This window comes from Podarcis tiliguerta (assembly GCF_965153285.1).
Source record: "Podarcis tiliguerta genome assembly, chromosome: 2".
Taxonomy (NCBI): Eukaryota; Metazoa; Chordata; class Lepidosauria; order Squamata; family Lacertidae; genus Podarcis; species Podarcis tiliguerta.
The window spans coordinates 70,865,496-70,885,202 of NC_139535.1; the positions used below are offsets into that span (position 1 = coordinate 70,865,496).

The 19,707-nt window shown below is 41.7% G+C and overlaps 1 protein-coding gene across 6 annotated transcripts in view; it reads right to left on the minus strand.

The window, feature by feature from the left end:
• Positions 1–19,707, minus strand: part of SFXN1 (sideroflexin 1) — a 28,187-nt gene that overhangs the window by 5,189 nt on the left and 3,291 nt on the right. For 5 of the 6 annotated variants that reach the window (XR_014508780.1, XR_014508781.1, XM_083430957.1 and 2 more), the window contains exons 2-10: positions 16,803–16,979; positions 15,052–15,222; positions 14,173–14,271; positions 11,133–11,208; positions 9,773–9,858; positions 8,887–9,014; positions 8,384–8,433; positions 2,716–2,765; positions 1,363–1,410 (exon numbers count right to left, since the gene is read on the minus strand). Coding sequence is in view for 3 of the 6 variants with exons in the window: in XM_083430957.1 (XP_083287083.1) it covers positions 1,363–1,410; positions 2,716–2,765; positions 8,384–8,433; positions 8,887–9,014; positions 9,773–9,858; positions 11,133–11,208; positions 14,173–14,271; positions 15,052–15,222; positions 16,803–16,966 (872 nt within the window). In the remaining 3 variants the exon portion in view is untranslated. Of the gene's footprint in view, positions 1–1,362; positions 1,411–2,715; positions 2,766–6,400; positions 6,521–8,383; positions 8,434–8,886; positions 9,015–9,772; positions 9,859–11,132; positions 11,209–14,172; positions 14,272–15,051; positions 15,223–16,802; positions 16,980–19,707 lie in introns of all 6 variants that reach the window. The other variant, XR_014508779.1, reaches the window with a different exon arrangement.

Genomic DNA, 19,707 nt, shown 5'->3' on the forward strand with positions numbered 1-19,707 from the left:
CCCCACAGCAGCCCATTAGTAATCTGGCTGAATGACTGTAGAGCATAACCCCAGTGGGTAGCTATAGAAAACAACCAAGAAAATGCCTGTAGTGATGAGAAAGAAAGACTGCTGTGCTTCCTCTCCTGGGCTTCCTCTGGGTGGTGAAGAGGGAGTGATGATTATATAAGCAACACCACCAACCACTAGGTGGTGGTGTTCCATGCACATAGTCCTTAGGTAAAGGTAAAGGGACCCCTGACCATTAAGTCCAGTCGTGACCAACTCTGAGGTTGCGGTGCTCATCTTGCTTTATTGGCCGAGGGAGCTGGCGTACAGCTTCCGGGTCATGTGGCCAGCATGACTAAGCCGTTACTGGCGAACCAGAGCAGTGCACGGAAACGCTGTTTACCTTCCCGCCAGAGGGATACCTATTTATCTACTTGCACTTTGAGGTGCTTTCGAACTGCTAGGTTGGCAGGAGCAAGGACCAAGCAACGGGACCTCACCCCGTAGTGGGGATTCGAACCGCCGACCTTCTGATCGGCAAGTCCTAGGCTCTGTGGTTTAACCCACAGCGCCACCCACATCCCTTGGTTAAGGTTTTATGTATTGTCTGTTGTTGCATTGTCTTGGATCTGTTCCTCTAAAGAACAGACCTGTGTTGGAGGTCTGTGCTGTTGATTTAACTGGCAGTATTTTATTCTAAGCTGGTATGGCAATAACCAGGGGTGAGTTTGAGACCACCAATCTACATAGGAACAAGGTAACTCTCTGCTGAAAGTCCCACTCCTTTGTAAAAGGAGTTGAAGAGGCATCAGAGTGGTTTCTCATTGGCTGGGAAACAGCAGCATCACCTTCCTCACATAGTCATGAATGAGAAAGTGTTTCAAGACAGAATTGAGGCTCCCCCCCCCCAAGCTGGAACTCAGTTCCAGGTGGGCGCCATTGTCATTATAAGAGAACAAGGCGGGTGTTCATGGTGAGTTCTGGCACCGCTTTTTCTAGAAAAATAGCACTGTTAGTAACTACAAGTGAATGGGGTGAAGGAGAGGAAAATGAACGTGAGAAAGATCTAATCTTATTATGCCAGGCAGGATTAGAAGAGAAATGCTACCTAACAGAGCTAGGCAAGAGCAGACTTTGGGCTGGGAACCTATCCTAAGAATAAGGTCATTTTGAAAATTTCTTACTTCCTTAAATTTCTTACTTCCTTAAAAAAAAAAGAGGGGGGGGGTATGTTCTGACTTCTGGAATGTCTCTCTCGAAATGATGATGACTCTTTGTTTTCTAAATTTGTTGCAATGTGCTCAGCATAATCTTACCTCTCACCATAGCCCAAAGTATCGGTAATTTTTAAAAATAAAAAAACACACACATTACCTTTTTTGTGGAAATAATGCACAGCACAGAGGTGTTGCGAACACCAAACTGGAAAAGACAAAGATTAAGTTAGGTTATTTGGGGTAACTGTCCTCAAAAGTACGAACTGGCCTCGTTAAAAAGTGCAGATAGTTTCAAAGCACCTAAAAATCCTAACTCTGGACATCAACATTAAAATATTGCAGCAAAACATTGAGATATTGCGGCAAAAGATTTCATGGGCTAAAGTCCACTTCATCAGATGCATGGAACTCCCCATTGTTTCTTTCCTTTGCTCTTGCGTCACTTTATTTATGTACTACATTCAATTTTTTTACTATTCAACAGAGCTGATAGTAATGAACACGGTTCTGATATGGGAGGCTTGAAAAGGAACCACTGGGAGACTTGTAAAGGGTTCTGTGAGTCTCCTCCCTACCCAGTTTGAGTTCCAAAACTTGGAGGTTTAAATGGGGCACAGGATAAGGCTCACAAAGCCTTTTCCAAGTCCCACCATATTGGGGACTTTAAAGGAAAGGCAGGAGACAGCCCTATGCTCTCATTTGAGCCTCTGGAGAAGACGATGTCTGAAACCTCGTTGAAGTAGCTTGTGTGTGCAAGCTGTTTCCATGGGTGCTTTTGCACAGGCCAGTAATCCCCACACAACTGATGAAAGCCTGTTCTCCCGCCTATCAGCTGACGACCCCTTGGTGGGCCAGGATTGGCCTGTGGACTAGAAGTTCCCCGACTCTGGACTATCACATGCCGTCCCCCCCCCGGGCTTATATGGCCCCCCTGTTCCTTCCCCAAACAAGACGAAGTCAGCCTATTCCAGAAGCTCAAGGTCTGCTTTTGTTTGCATTGCTCCCCCAGTAGCTGCTTTGGGAAAAGGTTATCATAGCACTTTCTCCAAGTTATTTGCCTTAGTCTTAAAGAGAGGCTTTGATGGCCTCATTGTGCCAAAGTCAAAACTACACATTATGCTTAATGTGTAGCATGCAGGTATTGTCTCTGCTGAACCAGATCAAAGGCCCATCTAGTCCAGCATTTGGTCCTCAAAGACACCAATCAGATGCCTCTGTGAAGCCACTAGCTTTTCTTTAATTGATTACAGCTGAACCTGGTGGGTTGTTTTTGGATGGGGTCATAGGTGGAGAGGGAAAGGACAATCCTATTCTTTCCACATGTTGTGATCTCAATAGCAATTGCCCCTCCCACCATTGCTGAAATTAAAGAAAACACAAGATACACAGCCACACTGCACACATGAAGTGCAATGTGCAATTCCCCATTTAGGGTTCAAAATCAGCATCTTTCACAGATAACCACAACCATATCACCATTAATTCATTTTTATTTATTTTTTTTACTCACCAGAAGCCAACTAAACCCACTTGAATGGGGGCACTCATCCATGGAAACCTCTGCGTTTTAAAAGAAATGTTACATGATGAAATGAGATATTTCCTCTCACCACATATGTACTATTCACATTCTTGGGTCCAAACCTTTTCAAAGCACATGGTCTCTGAAAATTTATGCAAAATGGAGAAGGCATACTTGAACACACACCTAACTACTATGGGTTCTGCAAACATTCCCAGCCTTAGAGTGAGGTGTTATAGCTTCGAAGGTCAATAGCCACCCGCACACCCCGACTCTGCTGATTTGTCCATGTGTTCTTAACAGCAGGACAGAATTCTAAAAGTAGGGCAGTATTATAATATCAGACACACAGAGTGTTTAAGGGATGAAAACAGTCCTTTCCTGCAATTAGATGAATTACTTTTGTAAAATTCCACTGAAAGCACTGCCATTGCTATAGAGAAAAAGGCTTGGGCCTTCAGGTTTTGAAAATGTTCATTGCTGTTAGCCATTAAAAACCTGGGATGGGTGCTTTAGAGGTATATATATATATATAGTTGTAGTAAAAATACACACATCAGGAAGTACTGAGGAATCTCTCAGACAATGTGAGCAATGTTAGGACTTTCTACAACATGTGATCCCATATTGCATTTGTTAAATAATGCAAAAGGATTAACTCCAACGTTAAAGTTGCACTGAATTTCTTTTTTAAAGAATTACAAGTGCAACTTAAAGAGAAATAGGGGCAGGGGTTGCATTCTGGGGTATTTCTCTATAAGCAAGAGCAATACAATCCTACCCCTACCCTCACTTTGGAAAAAGAACTTTTTAAAATTTCATAAAAACTGATAGACAAGCCTCCCCTTTCCCCATTATCAACTGTTGTTCCCGTGTCAGTAAGAACGGCTATTCTTTGGGAATTATTATAACATCTAAAAAACCCCAGTGCATTGTTTCACAGCATACAAATCCTATGCAGAGTTTATTGTCACATCATCAAGCAAAACTAATCTTGCAACAATTAATCATTTAAGGGATATTATAAAGATGCTGTGTTAAGACTTCTACCAGAAAGTAGATGCTAATGAAACCAAACCACAGCAAGCCTCTTCTATATTGAATTTGCTTCTGTTACTAAAAACAACCATTCCCTTTCATATATGGTATCATAAACAGGATGAAGATTAAAAGTAAAATAGTTAATTGGTTAGAATTACAATGGATGTGTGCAATTATGATTTTCAAGTAAAAAGTATTTCATAAACTGCTATTGTATTAAGGATCAGAATGAAGTGTTAAATAGTTGGAAATAAGCAGCAAATGTGGAACTATAGATTTTGTGCTTTAGATATGAGGTAAAGAGGCAGGGAAAATATTCTATGCATATTTACTCAGAATTAAGACCCACTATGTTCACTGGGGCTTACTCCTAGGGAACTAATGTAGATGAACAAGTCTTTAGGATCGGAGTGACTATATTGAACTGCTCATCAGTTCCCAGATTAGACATATACAAGGATCTTTAACAATGCCTAAATGTATCACACCCACAGATGTAGACAACTAAGGTTACTGGGGCTTTCTCTGCTCTGCAGGAATCCAAAGCCACAAAGTAGCTGCCTGTGAATCAGGTAGTCAAGGAACAAATGGCAGCTTTAAACTTCAAGGATGGTGCGGCATGTAATGATGCAGCACTTACATCTCTCTGGAAACTGAGCAGATGGCAGAACTCCAGCCAGCCAAAGGACTCCTATTTACTTCTTATTGCACCACAGTTTATGATCAACCAGACACCAGCAGATGCCACCCAATGGAATCATAACAAAAGGGCAGAGGATAGAACTCTGCACTGGAGATGTTCTAACACCAAATGCAAGATGACACTCAAAGCTGTTGTTCGGAAATATTTCATTTTTTGTACGATGAACAGTTTTGTGTAGGGGAGCCTCTTGAACACAAGGGCAATCTAAAGTTTGTTTTAAGTTTGTTGTTACACAGAATCAGCAGGCAGTCTCCTTTTCTAAGCATTTGAATTGGGGTTCATAGCACCGTTCAAGTCAACTACCATTTTCAGATAGAGCAGGCGCACAAAAACATTCCTATATGTGGGAACAAGAGGAACCACTGATGCTCAACAGACACATGGATGTTTAAATGTATTTATCAGATGCATGGGGCTGGTTTATACTAGCCGGAAACCTTTACTCAAGTTTGGTGAGCTTGTAGCACTTAGCTTCCCACAACTGTGAGAACTGGAGCATCTGCGTGGGTGCTGTAAATGGGGCCAAAATTACTCTGTCTTAAGACTCAGGTCTAACCAGGAACATTGGCACCTGCCTTTTAGCAAGTTGGATCATATTGCCTATGCTGATTGGTAGTGACTTTCATGGACTCCAGACAGTAGTCTCTTTCAGGGCCAGTTTGCTGGAGATTGAATCTGGGACATTCTTCATGAAAACAGACACTCTGCCGCTGAACTATGGCCCCACCTCCTATTACTACCTTTAATGAGATAAAGTCAGCATGAAATGGCTTTTCTGCTTGTTCCTTCCTCTGTTCCCCAGCTGAGGACAAAAGCAAGTGCTGCCAGGCTGCTGCTCAAATTAAAATCACATATTTTTCTCAAACTCCAGTGATTAAAATGCCTGGCATGTTTGGGGCTGCTGCCATTTCTTTCTGCTATGCTGCAGCCAACTCCTCGTGCTCCAAATTCACCACTGCTCTCAGGTGAACTGTCTGCTTTTATTTGGGGAGTCACATTTGGAAAGCTTCAGCTATTTCCATGACTCAGCAAGATTCACTACAGTTATATTGAAGGCATTATGTAGTGAAGAACAGCTAGAAGGACAGCCACCTGGAGCTAGAAACATATAACACCGGTCTTGAAAGACCTACACTGGCTCCCAGTATGTTTCCAAGCACAATACAAAGGGTTGGTGCTGACCTTTAAAGCCCTAAATGCCCTCGGCCCCAGATACCTGAAGGAGCATCTCCACCCCCATTGTTCAGCCCAGACACTGAGATTCAGCTCCAAGGGCCTTCTGCCGGTTCCCTAACTGTGAGAAGTGAGGTTGCAGGGAACCAGGCAGAGGGCCTTTTAGGTAGTGGCACCCACCCTGTGGAACACCCTCCCAGATAAACAACTATCTGACTTTTAGAAGACATCTGAAGGCAGCCCTGTTTAGAGAAGCTTTTCATGTTTGAAGTTTTATAGCATTTTTAATATTCTGTTGGGAGCCGACCAGAGTGGCTGGGGAAACCCAGCCAGATGGGCAGGGTATAAATAAATTATTATTATTATTATTATTATTATTATTATTATTATTATTATTATTTATTATTATTGTTATTATTAAGGAAGGCAATGTTTCTGTGGCAGGATTCAAAGAAATGAAGACCTTCACACAATCCCTCTTTTTCTTCTCTTTGTCTGAACCTTTAAAGTAAAGATTTTTTTCTTAGGCTGAGTCAACAAGAGCTATTATCTGGAATGGTGGGAAAATGCTAAAGCCTGTATGCATTAATAAAGCAGGTTGTAGATGGTGTCAGAGTAGTGCAAGTAATGAACTTTAAGCTGACATGCCGAAGCTGCTTGTTTTATTTAAAAAAGAAGTGCAGTTCATTGCTCAATGGATCCAGGGCTGATCAATAGCAAGTCTTATAATTAACTAGCTGTAGAGCAATGATTCACCTGAGCTCACAGTCCAGGAGGCAGAGAGGGGGCGGGGAGGAGCAGGAAAACATAAAGGGAGTCATGATGGTGTCAAAGAACACTGAACAGTCACTGAAGGGCTCTTTCAGATGTGCTGATCTGAAAAAATTACAACATCTTCATGTTGATTAAACTACATACACGCCAGTGGAGACTTTGCTTGACATATGGCATTCTCTTTTCATTAGCCATTGCAAGAAATATCACTGAACCAACAGAAATGCTCATCACGTAACTTGTCACAGTCAAATGCAAACAATGTTAACTCCAAAATGTGTAATATGCTTAAGCAAACATCCCTGCTTCTTCCAACATATTCAAGTCCCCCACTGGAATTCTACAGAGAATATTTCTTATTTGCTGATGGATGGGGATAAATACACTTACACATTATGTTTCCATCAAAATAATAATAATAAAAATCCTTCCAGTAGCACTTTAGAGACCAACTAAGTTTGTTATTGGTATGAGCTTTCATGTGCATGCACACAAAATCTCATACCAATAACAAACTTAGTTGGTCTCTAAGGTGCTACTGGAAGGAATTTTTTAATTTTGTTTCGACTACGGCAGACCAACACGGCTACCTACCTGTAACTAGAATTATGTTTCCATGTTTGCTTTAGCAGCCCAGAGGATTAAACAACATTTAATTGTGCAACACAGCGCCCAGTGTGCTGGGGGCTACGTGTGCTAGAATGTGCCTCAATACATTTGTGAAGTCCAGTGGATTTTAGCAAATAAATATAAGTGACTGACTGACTCTTCGAACATGAAGCATTGAATTCCACATAACCTATTTCAGCTAACACTTCATATCAGTCTAGGAGATTTGGATCAAACTCTTTCTAAGTCACTAGGTAACCTCAGGCAAGTAGCTATCTGTCAGTGGGGATAATGATGGCCTATATAGCATAACTGATATTTAATGAACTATGTCCCTAGAAAATTATTCTCACTTCAATGTTGCAAGAAAAAAATTATGGGAGGGATTCACTCTTGAACCCTGTCAGCAGAAGCCCTGTGCTTGCCCTAGGTGAGATTAATATCTTACAATGACACTGAATTCCCCAACATACAGAATGTTACATGAAAAGAGCTGCTTCTTGTGGAATTGCATAGGTCGGCAACAATGTGTGGTGCTGGTAATATTCTTGATGTTTAGTCCATCAGCAAGAGCATAAGAAGCATGGAGGCCACTTCAACAATTACTCCCTGTTGCCACTTCTAGCCACTTATATGCACAAAAATCCAAGAAGAGCCCTGGTGGATCAGGCCAGTGGCCCATCTAGTCCAGCATCCTGTTCTCACAGTGGCCAACCAGATGCCTGGGGAAAGCCTGCAAGCAGGACATGAGTGCAGAAGCATCTGCCCGCTTCGATTCCCAGCAAGTGGTATTCAGAGGCACACTATATTTCAGGCAGGTGACTCCAGGCCACCACAAACCTCTCACTCTGCCCCAAATAAGCAAATTTGCAGCAGGATGGAAAAAGTCATCTGACTATGTAGGGAGCCGCCATGCAGTACTCGACTGATGCATGACAGCCATTGCCATACGGATCAATTTTAACTTAAAGCAGCTTCCATGTGACAGCATACTTCATGTATTTGAAACATGTACATCAGTTTCAAATTAGGTCCTTGCAGGAGACGTCGTGCATCTGAAAATAACCCTGACTTTTAGCATAAACGCTTTAATCAACATATATCTCCTTGTTACAATTTATGAAAGCAACGGTGTGGATCTAATTTGCACAATGGAATGAAGAGCTTTCACATCCCCCCCGCAACCCCTTGTTTTATTCACAAACAAAAATGTTCCCTAGAGCAGGACAGGGAATAACCGCTGATTTTCTCTTTTTCTTTTTATTGCTCTGTGAATGGCTATTTAATTAAAACTGATCTCTTAATTGTACTGGCTGTAAGAAGGAAATTAATATATCTTCAGGAGCTTAGGCTTACCTTTAAAAATGCCTTCTTTTCCAAAGAATTCATTATGAACGGGGGAATGGCTACAAAAACAAAGAATGAAATGCTTAAACCTTAGCAAACTATGTATACAGAGCAGTTTCTAATAACAGGTATGCTTCACTGAGTTTACTGGTAGTGTATAGCTTTCCTGGGGTACTCTATTAATATGCATAAATAAATTAGCAATGTATGGAGATGAAAAAGGATTATAAAGAGATGATGGAGAATGTGCACATGAAGTTTCACAAGAGATTCTTATAAAATTAATTAAAAAAAAGATTTAAAAAAATATTTGATGGTCAGCTAGAGCAATTGCTACAATATCAACAATGCATTGCAGATACATTGTAAAAATAAATAAAACTCCACCATGTTTTTCTACAGTATCTTTTGTGTGTGAGCCATTAGCTGTTCAAATCCAATGTACTGAAGCCAAAGTTCTTAGAAGAGCATGATTTCAATCACTACTTATGCTTAGCTGAAGGTGAACTAACCCATGCCAGGAGCAGCCATAAGGATCCGTGAGATAACCACCTGCACAATGGCCTGTTGGGCAGCTTTGGATGATTCACCCAATCGGTTTCCATTTTCGTCTGTAATGGGAATACCATACTTTAGTTCCCTGTTGGGTTTTAAAAAAAGAAAAGAAAAAAGCTGAACAATTGTGAAAGGTTACTCCTTAAGGGTACTATATGCTCAAATTGTTTATGTTCCTAAAGTTGCGTTCCAGAACATTTGTTAATCATTTGTAAACTTCAACAACAGCCCTGCTTTGTTTTTCATTACATTCATAAGAGTTGGTTTGCACATGATGCTCAAGCAATGCTATGGCTTTGTGCAAATGCTAGAGGTTGGATTGTGGCCACTGTGCTCCTCTCCCAGTCCTCCTCCTGCTGCACCCAAAGCTAAGCCATGGGTTGGTTTAGCACAGGGTGGGGAATCTTTGCTGGCTAGCGGGCCAGATCTCTATCTCCCCCACCCCTGCCTGCCAAAGTGTGAGTGTTGAAGGCACACTCTGATCCACCCATCAGCTGTTGGGTGGGTAGGAATTTACCTTCCTGGAACAACTTGGGAGTTTTAAGCTCTCGATTGCTCCTTTGAAGTCTTGCCCTTACCTGCTCCACACCTGCTGTCATGACATCAGGTGTGGGGTGGGTGAGTGGGTGTGGCTTCCTGAAAGTGGCTTACTCTGCAGGAGTCACATCCAATTTCAAGTCAAAACTGGAGAAGAATTCAGGACCATTTAAAGCTTGTGCAGGCGTTGAAATGGGCTTTAATGAGCCTCTGAATTTCTTTTCAAAGTCTGGCTTGGAACAAATGTTGCAGCATCCCTACTAAGTCAAGAGGTGGTCTGTGGCACATGCTAGATTTTTATCTTACCTTTGCCTCATTAATGGGATATTAATGCAGTTAGCAGCAGCTACAGCAGCAAAAGGAACAAAACGTCCTATAAGAGGTGAGACATGCTGTGAAAAAAGAAGTAAGAGTTACCTGAAGATGGACAAACCCCAGCAATCCTCAGCCACTCTAAAATATCATCTTAAGTATTGTTTTGTGAAAACTGATCTTAAGAATCTATGCCAACACATCTGAGAATATATGTGCCTGAAGCTAGAATCTTTTGAGAACACTGGTATAGATTGTACCTTTTAAAAAATGAGAGTGGTTTCTCAACTGTATTACAGTGACATAAAAACATTTTAGAACAGAAATAATGAGTTATTAGCACTCCCAGAAATCAGGTTAAGTTTTTGATGAAATGCCATTTAGGGAAGCTATATGATCATTTTTTTTAAAAAAAATCTATCTTTCTCTTTGAAAAATAGTTGTAGTCATTCTGTGAACATTTTTGAAGTGTAGCCATCTTAGAGTATGTCAGCAAACACAGCAGGGTGTTTCATAGTTTCTTGAAGATTTATTGCAGCAGAAGTTTTCCCAGGCAAGATTCTACTTCATCAGATGCACGACATGGACAGTGAAGATATGCACATGTGAAATGATTTGGGGTTGGAGATAAAAATGACCTTTAAACACCTCTTTAAAATGTATACCAAAGTTTTATTTTTGTTCTGCACATCGCTCAGTTTTTATTTGTGATATACAATCCCATTTTGCTTTTATCTAGCTTTTAGGAAAATGTATTATTATATTTGTATTAGTTAATGTTGTTTCATTGTTTCTATGTAAACTGCTTAGATTTTTATTATACAAGCAGTATAAACTATTTATAAAGAAATCTAAAGTGGATTTTATGCAAGAATCAGAAACAGCACATGATCTGAATATCAGTTGCAAGAGACCTTGCCCTAGAAACTGAGACTATATTTTCAGTGAGGTGGTAAATCCAAGCCTGAGCTCACATAACTGAATACTCTTCCATATAAAAATATTGTTGTACAAAGAAAGCTGGAAGTTCCAGAAAATTCTAGGGAAAATGCTAGGCTAGAACACTTCTCCCTGACATCTAATTTCTTTGTGCTGACATATTCAAAGCTATAAAAATGAATCAGTACTGAACTGAAGCAAACAGGATTCAATCACAAGAGACTGATAAACCCACAGATGAAAAGATTAAGTGGGCTCCTGAATGTGCAAGGTCATGTCACAATAAATGCATTGGCTTTTAAGGTGCCACAAAAACCCTTGTTACTCCTTGTGCGTATGGAAATCATTAACTAAAAGTTTCCACAACAATCAAAACTCTTTCTCTCAAAGCAAAAAGGAGGAAATGATTAAATACCTTTGTTAGTGCATTAAGTCCTAGAGCAGTTGCAACAGCACCTGTGGTGGCAGAAACATAGGCTGTTCCCAGCTGGCTAAAACAAAAATAAGAACGTTTGTGTGTGCACAATAGCCGTATATGTTACATCGCACATGTTCCAATTATGTAAGCCCAACTGGAATGGTACTGTAACATGTTCTCCTGGATGAAATACAAAACTGCACCGGAATATAATGTCAGGGCATCTAGTGGGGTTACAAACTTTCCCCTTTCCCACTTATGATGCTAAGTAGCTGACTCCTAAGTGATCTATATGTTCTATAGCCACAGTTGGGAGGTGGTACGCCTCAGAATGCCAGTCACTGGGTATCACATGTGAGGAGTGCTATTGCCCTCAGGTTCCAGCTTCTGGCTTCCCATAGGCATCTGGTTAGCCACTGTGAGGGCAGGATGCTGGCCTCTGACCCCATCCAGCAGGACTTCTATGTTCTCGGGTACCAAACTGACAGTTGGGTGATGTACACCTGTACTCTGATGATGGACTCAGTGGAAGCATCGTGCTTAGATAGAGGGCTGAGATCTTCTAGCCGAGTGGTAGAGCATGTGATTTTTGTATGCAACACATCCTCATCTCAGTCCTCGGTACATTCCGTTTAAAAGATCTCACTCGGAGACCCACTGTCAGTCATGCCATATGATAGTAGGTTAGACAGGCTAATGGGCTAAGAATATAAAGCTGCCTCATACGTTTGACAGTTCACTATGTTTGGAAGCATGATAAAATATCTAGTGGGTTGGGGCTTCAGATATACTCTTCCTATGCAGAATGAACCCAGAGTGGCTGGGGAGGCCCAGCCAGATGGGCGGGGTATAAATAATAAATTATTATTATTATTATTTGCAGCTATTTCCTCTGCCAACTCTACTATATGGTGAACTATGCCAGTCCATTTATCAGAGAGCAGGAGGATCTAGGTGAATGGACAAACTGTCCTTTTCATGAAGGAGAAAAGATACAAAGGGTCCTCAAGGTACTAATTTTGGGGCTGGACCCTTAACAAAAGTCTAACAACGTTCATCATCTCGGCCCCCAAACAGGGTCCCCCACCCCAATTGGGTCTAATGCCATCATAAGCTGCCAAGGAGACTGAGTAACCTTGAGCCATCTTCACCAGAGGCAGATAGATCACCTCAGAATATCTTGGGAAGTAATTCACTTCATTTCTTACATTTATATCCAGCTCAGCACCACATACACAAGGCTCTTGTGCTCTCCCATCCAGGCAGTGACCAGACCCAGAGGTGCTTAGCTTCAAAAAAGTTGCTTTGCTGTGTGCCTTTACACTTTGATACCAGTCAGAAACTGGTTATACCAAAAGCAGCTGGAAGAATAAAGAGCAGGGGTGGGGAACCTCAGGGCCCCTGGATATCGTTGGACTCCTACCAGCTCCAGCCAGCATGGCCAAGGATCAGAGACAAAGGAAACCGCAGTCTAACAACATGTAGAGGGCTTAGGTTCCTCAGCTCTGATGCAAAGACTTCCTAGCATGTAATTATGGTCTCTCTCTCTCTCTCACACACACACACACACACACACACACAACCCCTGAGTGTGCAAGCTTAGGATGTCAAGCGACACTGAGTGGCTGTACTGTGACCACCTGTCTCCCACTGGCAGTTCTGCTCCTACAGTCAAGAACATCATCTTTGCTCTGCTCTTGTCACATCTGGGCAACATCTTTTGGTCTTCTACCTCATTGTTTCCCAGATGTGCTGGACTAGATGAATAATTCTCAAGACATTTAAAAGACCCCACCAGAACCAGAAAACTTCATGGACTATAGAAGTGAAGCACACATGCCTGTTTGAAATGCTCTGAATCCCATACCAGCTGCAATCCATAGTAGATGTCTAGAATGCATTAGTAGCCTAATTTAGTCATTCAAATTATGCAGATATGACCTTGGGTGATTATCTACATGCAAATAACTTGTTTTTAGTACCAGACAGAAGTAACTAGGCAGTCATGCATCTAGTAATATCTCACATAGATTACTGAGGCGGTGTACGTGAAGTGCTTGGAATGCTCGCTATATGCATGTTACATATTAATGTTATTAAATTAGCATCACTTCGATTTCCCAATTATAGTTTACCTTGTGCTTACATGTCGTCACGTCAAGCCAGTCTATGAAAAACCACATTGCAAATTTAATAATAATCCAAACTAGGCAATCTGGGATCCATTATTATTATAGCTGCTGGAAGCCATTCAGAAGAAGCAGGGGACCTCTCTTGCCTTGGGCATGAATTCCTCAGAGCAGGGCAGAATACCGGGCTGTTTCAAAGATGCAGGGCCTGGCTGCGGCTCAAAAACTAAACCTTACTGCCGGCTCCACAACCAATTACCACCCTCACCCCAAACTTTAGGGAAGATGATTTAGGGCAGGGACGACTAGCCCCCATGGTTTGGGGGGCTAACTATTTCTTCCTGGTTGGGCAAGGCCCCATCAATTTGATGGCTGGTATTAAAAGTGGGGGAAAGCACTAACATAGACCCAGTGCTGGGATGGGCAGAGCCCATCACTGTGAGGGAGATGCAAGAGGTCTCCTCCCCAGTCATCAGACTGATCGTTTTAGGAGTGCAGAAAGGGAGATGACCACACCCCCTCTAGATAAGCCGAGTAGGGGAGAGTGTTGGACTGTGTGTGTGCATGTGAGAATGTGGACTGGTGCACACACTGCTGGCACGTGGTCAAGGGTGAGTGTGGCTTCTTTTCGGGGGAGGGGGCAAAACAAGTTAGCCACCCCTGCTTTAGTGACTGGTCACGTCATCAGTCTTGTGAGCTATTTTGGCTTTAATCAAAGATAACACTGCCTGCATATCACATTACACTAATTAGAGCATAACTTTAACTCAGAGAGATTACATGGGCAAAATATTAAAGCATTTTCTCAGGCCATTCACATCATAGCATTGAATTTAGGTCTAAACTAGAGCAGATATTGTAATTCAAGGTTTTTGAATTTTCTGCCTGGTGTGGCTTAAATACCTTACCTGACAGTAATTGGAGCATCTCCACTCCTGTTGGTGTAATTTACGATGGCATTGAACGACTGGTTAATCCACTGCCAGAAGACCACTGCTGGAGTAGTTCTTAAAAAACAAAAAGTACCATCAATTATATTTAAAGTGATGAGATTAAGACAATCAAATGCTGTTGGGTTGATTATTCTTCATCACACTCCCCCCAAAGATTATTCTGTATAGGATCAGCCAAATCAGTCTTTTGAACAGTTACTTCACAAAATGATAGCTTTCCCACATGAAATGTAGAAATGCGCAGGTCTTCTTGAGGAATCTGTTCCAGTTTGAGTACTGAAATAAGTTAAGATTCTATTAGATGTAGCTGTTCAGTTACAATAATGTAAAACCTGAAGTGCTTTTCCCAGGTACAGAGCTATGTTACTTGACAAACATTTCCAGCTCAGATTTAGAGAGTCACATAGATTAAAACGGTGGTTTTTATCCTGTAAGACTTGACAAAAAAGCCAATTACTATAATTCAAGTGGGAAGGTAGCGATAATCATGGTTAAAGGGAAATTTGATACTTCATATTTCCATCAGTATCTTGCATACTGAAGTTCAAGAGTTCTCAGGTTGAATTTTCTCTACTTTGTTTTCTTTTGAAGGTAAATAAATAACCAAACCAATATGTGAAAAATATAAGGGAGAAGAAGAAACCCAAAACGTTCATTTTAACTGTTTTTTGAAACATTCAAAGTATACAACATCATTCACTTGGGCTTCAGCAGCACTAAAACCCTTTAGAATACACAAAGTTGTTACAACCAGTGTCAGTAGTACTATGGCCTTCAAATTGGATTTCCCAATTGCATATTTATTTCACTCATGTACTATCATGCATTACTTACCTATAAAAGGTCATCATGCAGCCAGTAATGGTCATGTTCATGGGCACCTGAGCAGACATGCGGCCAATTAAAACCATCTTTTCCCCAGTATCTGGGTGGAAGGCTGAATCGTAGATATACTTCGCCCTCCATAGTTCATCTTCTGTTAATCCAGGGCATACAATTCCTTGTCTTGGGGCACATGGAAATATATGTAAATATTTAATTATAAATATGACGTTAAGGTCCAAAACTTAAGTAATTATTCACACGAAAGATTGGCACATATCTTCTCTGCACACACAACTGTGCAGCAGCTTAGCATAAGAACCTCTGTGTCCCTTTCCATCATCAAAACTGCTCTTTCTCATGTCAGCATAGTCACAGGAGTATTGCAGGTAGGTCAATGTAAGCAGCTGGCTCACACTGAATTTTGTTCATGCAATTGTGCATCAAAGGGCAAGGCCCTAAGGAGAAAATAGTCACTGCTTGTTTGCAAAATTGACTTCTGGCATTCTACTCCAAAATATTTTATCAGTCCCTTACATTCCACCCCATCTTCCCTTCTTCCTCACTACTGACAACAAAGTTTAATTCCTCATTCCTAAATGTTCATTGCAGAAGGCCTTTTCCTCTCAAGCAACCATGTTTAGGAGCACCCCACTTATTGTATCTCTTGGCACACTGCCTGGATAGCTCAGCTGGTTAGAGTGTGGTGCTAATAATGCCAAGGTTGAAGGTTTGATCCCCGTATGGGACAGCTGCATATTCCTGCATTGCAGGGGGTTGGACTTTCAGTGGTTCTCAACCTGTGGGTCCCCAGATGTTGTTGGACTACAACTACCATCATCCCTGAGCTCTGGCCTTGCTCGCTAGGGGTGATGGGAGTTGTAGTTCAACAACATCTGGGAACCCACAGGTTGAGAAAGGCTGGGACTCACTAGATGATCCTCAGGGTCCCTTCCAACTCTATCGTTCTTTGATTCTATGATCTGACCACACTGTAAAAACCAATTAACACCTGGAACCAGCTCTGATCAGCAGTTACAATTCATGATGGTGGATGCCTCTGGACTGGTGTTTTATGGCGTTCTGCCTCATATTCTTGACACAGTAATAGCGTATTGCCCTCTGGAGGGGTTTATAGCACAACAGAGGCAAGGCAGAAATAAACCAGATCATTTTTTTGTATAGGAAGTTATGGGATTTCAGCAGGCAGTGACAGGATATGACCTGATTGAAAACAAAGAACTGTCACCACCCCAACATGTTTTCAGGCACAAACAGGATTGAAAGTGGGATCGCATATGACAGCCTCGATAGCATGAGCACAAAAAGAATGAATGCACAATAAAAGGGATGTCTGGAAGGGCTGGTCATAATGCATAAATACACACCCACATATCACAGAGGCTGTTTCTTACACTGTGTACATATTTTCCCCCTCTAACATCAGCATAGAACACCCTTTTGATGATAACATCTGTACACCATGTTTGCAAGGGGGGGGGTCTTAAGGAGGCCTGGGTATTTGCTGGCTCCACAATTGTGGGATTTTCTTCCCATTTAAGACTTCCTGAGATTCAAGGTGGAGACTCTTCTTGACCAGACACTACAAGAGTTGCTTTTTTTGAAGAGAGTGGGGCCTGGGTACTATTTTCTACTGCAAGTGGCTATTTTATTTTACTCTTTTTACATTATGCCTTGAGTATTCTCAACTACCTTGAGCCCTTGGGATTAAATTAGGGTGCTTTTTAAAAATAAACATTTACCTGTAATCATGCACAATTTTTCTTGCTTTTTCTAGCTGCTCATTGGACAACAAAATATTCCTAGGATCAGTGACGGTGAAGAAATGGCTCGCTCGTCCAATAAACGTACTTTGATCCCAGCGAGGCTCTTTGATATTGATGTTGAATGGTATATCGGCTGACATTTTTTCAAGAACACTAAATAAGAAATGGAGACAGAAGCAGTTTTCAGTTTCACAGTTCTTGGCTTCCTGTGTTTATCTGGATCCCTTTAGATTTCTGGTTCTCTGCCACAGATCTCTGAACTCTTGTTGAAAATCAGAGATAGAGAAAACTCAGTCCAGTGATGCAGTCAAATGCTGAAATAGCACATGTGCTACATCTCCAATAACAGGATATTTGACCAGAGTTTTCAATAGAAAACCCTGCTTGCAACATGGATGAGATCATGCTAAAAGTAGGTCAAGATGTCCCACAAAGCTTTTGTTGAATGCCCTTGTCTGTTTTGTAAGCTTCCCATCATATTTAATTTTCTATTCATAACAGCAGAAAAGTTTATTGCAGCTCACTTGAGGATGAAACAGTGTGTGTATCTACTTACAAAGTTATATGAGAGAGATACATTAAGGACTGTATTGGATTTTACTTTCCCCTAGTCATCTTAAAGATGCAGTTAGCAGAAGGCAGCAAAATAACTATGGGCATGTTGTCCATAGGGTCAGAAACTAATCTGACACACAGATTTCACAGACTTTTCATTATTTCTCACCCATGCCTTAAAGATGCAGGTAACCTCTGAAGCAGCATATTACACAATTTCTGTGCATGTGTGTATACATATGCACATCGATAGGAAAAATGAAAGCAGGTGCCATTTATTCTTCTATCACCTGCAACAACAATATGCTGAGCTGTCATTCCATCATCTGGGGGGGGGGGGCTGCATCAAAAATGCCAGTGGGTACTAGAGATAGTCCAATGCCTACCAGTCAACCCAATACTAAAAAACCAAGGTTACAAAGGGTTACAAATTTGCTAGTCTCAATGCAAAATTATTTAGGGTTTTATTCATGAAAGACACAAAAGCTTGTCCTGCCTACTCCCACATCAGCATTATCAGTCAAGCTTGGATTCTCATAGACAAGCCAAACCACAAACACATCTCTTAATCGTCTCCTGGTTCTAGGGGACATTTCCTTAGAACCGGAAAGGCTTGCTGAAGTTTCTAATCTGAAACCTTATCATAGGACAGGATCTCCACTGGCCAATGTTTACTCAGTTAAAAAAACACAAAAAACTCCAAGAAAAAGAAGAAGAAGAAGAGTTTGGATTTGATATTCCGCCTTTCACTCCCTTTAAGGAGTCTCAAAGCCGCTAACATTCTCCTTTCCCTTCCTCCCCCACAACAAACACTCTGTGAGGTGAGTGAGGCTGAGAGACTTCAAAGAAGTGTGACTGGCCCAAGGTCACCCAGCAGCTGCATGTGGAGGAGCGGAGACGCGAACCCGGTTCCCCAGATTACGAGACTACCGCTCTTAACCACTACACCACACTGGCTCTTGAAAAAAAATCCACTTACCCTAGACAGTTTAATTGCATTGCTGAACTTGGCTCCAACTTATCTTTCTTATTGTTTTAAAACCACAACTGCTTATGCCATAATTGACAGACAGTGTGAGCTACCATTTCCCATCTTTGAATCACTGAAGCTCGTCAATGTACTGCCCAAGGTAGGTGTCAGGGAACTGCCATCGGAGCAGGAGGAGGTGAGAGGGCTCCCGGATAATGGTGGAGAGGGTCCCAGTAGGAGGAGGGATAGCCCATACGCTGGGGAAGGAAATCAGCGTAACACCAGTGGAGAAGGGGAGGAGATAAAGGAAGCGGAGAGGTGGCTCCAGGACTCTTCCCAGGAGACCAGCGGAGAGGGGACTAGTGCTCCTTTGCCCGCACCCAACTTGCGCAAAAAGCTTTCGCGCAGGCAATGGGGGAGGAGACTGGGCGTCAAGCAGCTTTTATGTTGGAAGCGGTTTAAGAAACGCCCACTGACGGATTCTGCCAGCGACTGAGGCAGCCACGGAATAGAGGCTGTCTGGTCAGAAAGGGTTCAACCATGCAACCTAGCCAGGAGTAAAGGCAACTTACGCACAAGCAATCCCTAGAACCATTACAGTAGGGATCCAAAGAGACGATTTGAATGCCTGGGAATCTTCCTCATTTGCAAAGGATTGCATTTTTTTGCTGATAGCATAAACCGCTCATGCTCCACTGAATGCTGCTCTAGAGTATGCAATCAGGCAAGTTTAGATTCTGGACGTAAATAACTAGCTCTCTTTAGATAGTAATATGTATTACTTCACATACTTCTAATTGTGGTGAGACAGCCCAGTTATATTTGGGAACACTTCTGATTATTCATAAGCAGACTTGGTGTACATGCGGAAGCAGCTTTGCAGTTCTCTGGATTCCAGCTGCAATCTCCAAGATTGAAAGAGAATCTCAGAATTAACTATACCTGTGTATTGCATTTGGAAAAGGTAGGGCATATAGGATTTCAATGGCTGTTCCAGAACCGCAAAGTCTTTGGGAAACAGTACAGTGTACGCATTTTGTTGAAGCCAGGGTTAAACTAGTTGGTTAAACTTGAGCTGGCGAATAGCCTGAATGTTTGAAAGGTTACAGGGTCTTACCAACACAAAATGTAGGAGATCAGTAACACAAGTGTAAAATCTAATCTAGTTTCAAAATGAAATGCAAGTCTTGAACAAAGTTCAGCCAAATGCTTTTAGTATGAAAGAGTACATATAACAGCAAAAAAGGAGACTTTAGACCTTGTTTAAAGGTCAACAATGTACCTGCAATGAAACTCCAGTAGCAATCAGAAATTAGTTCTCTTTTAAAAATAAAAACTTTCTATTGTATAATATGG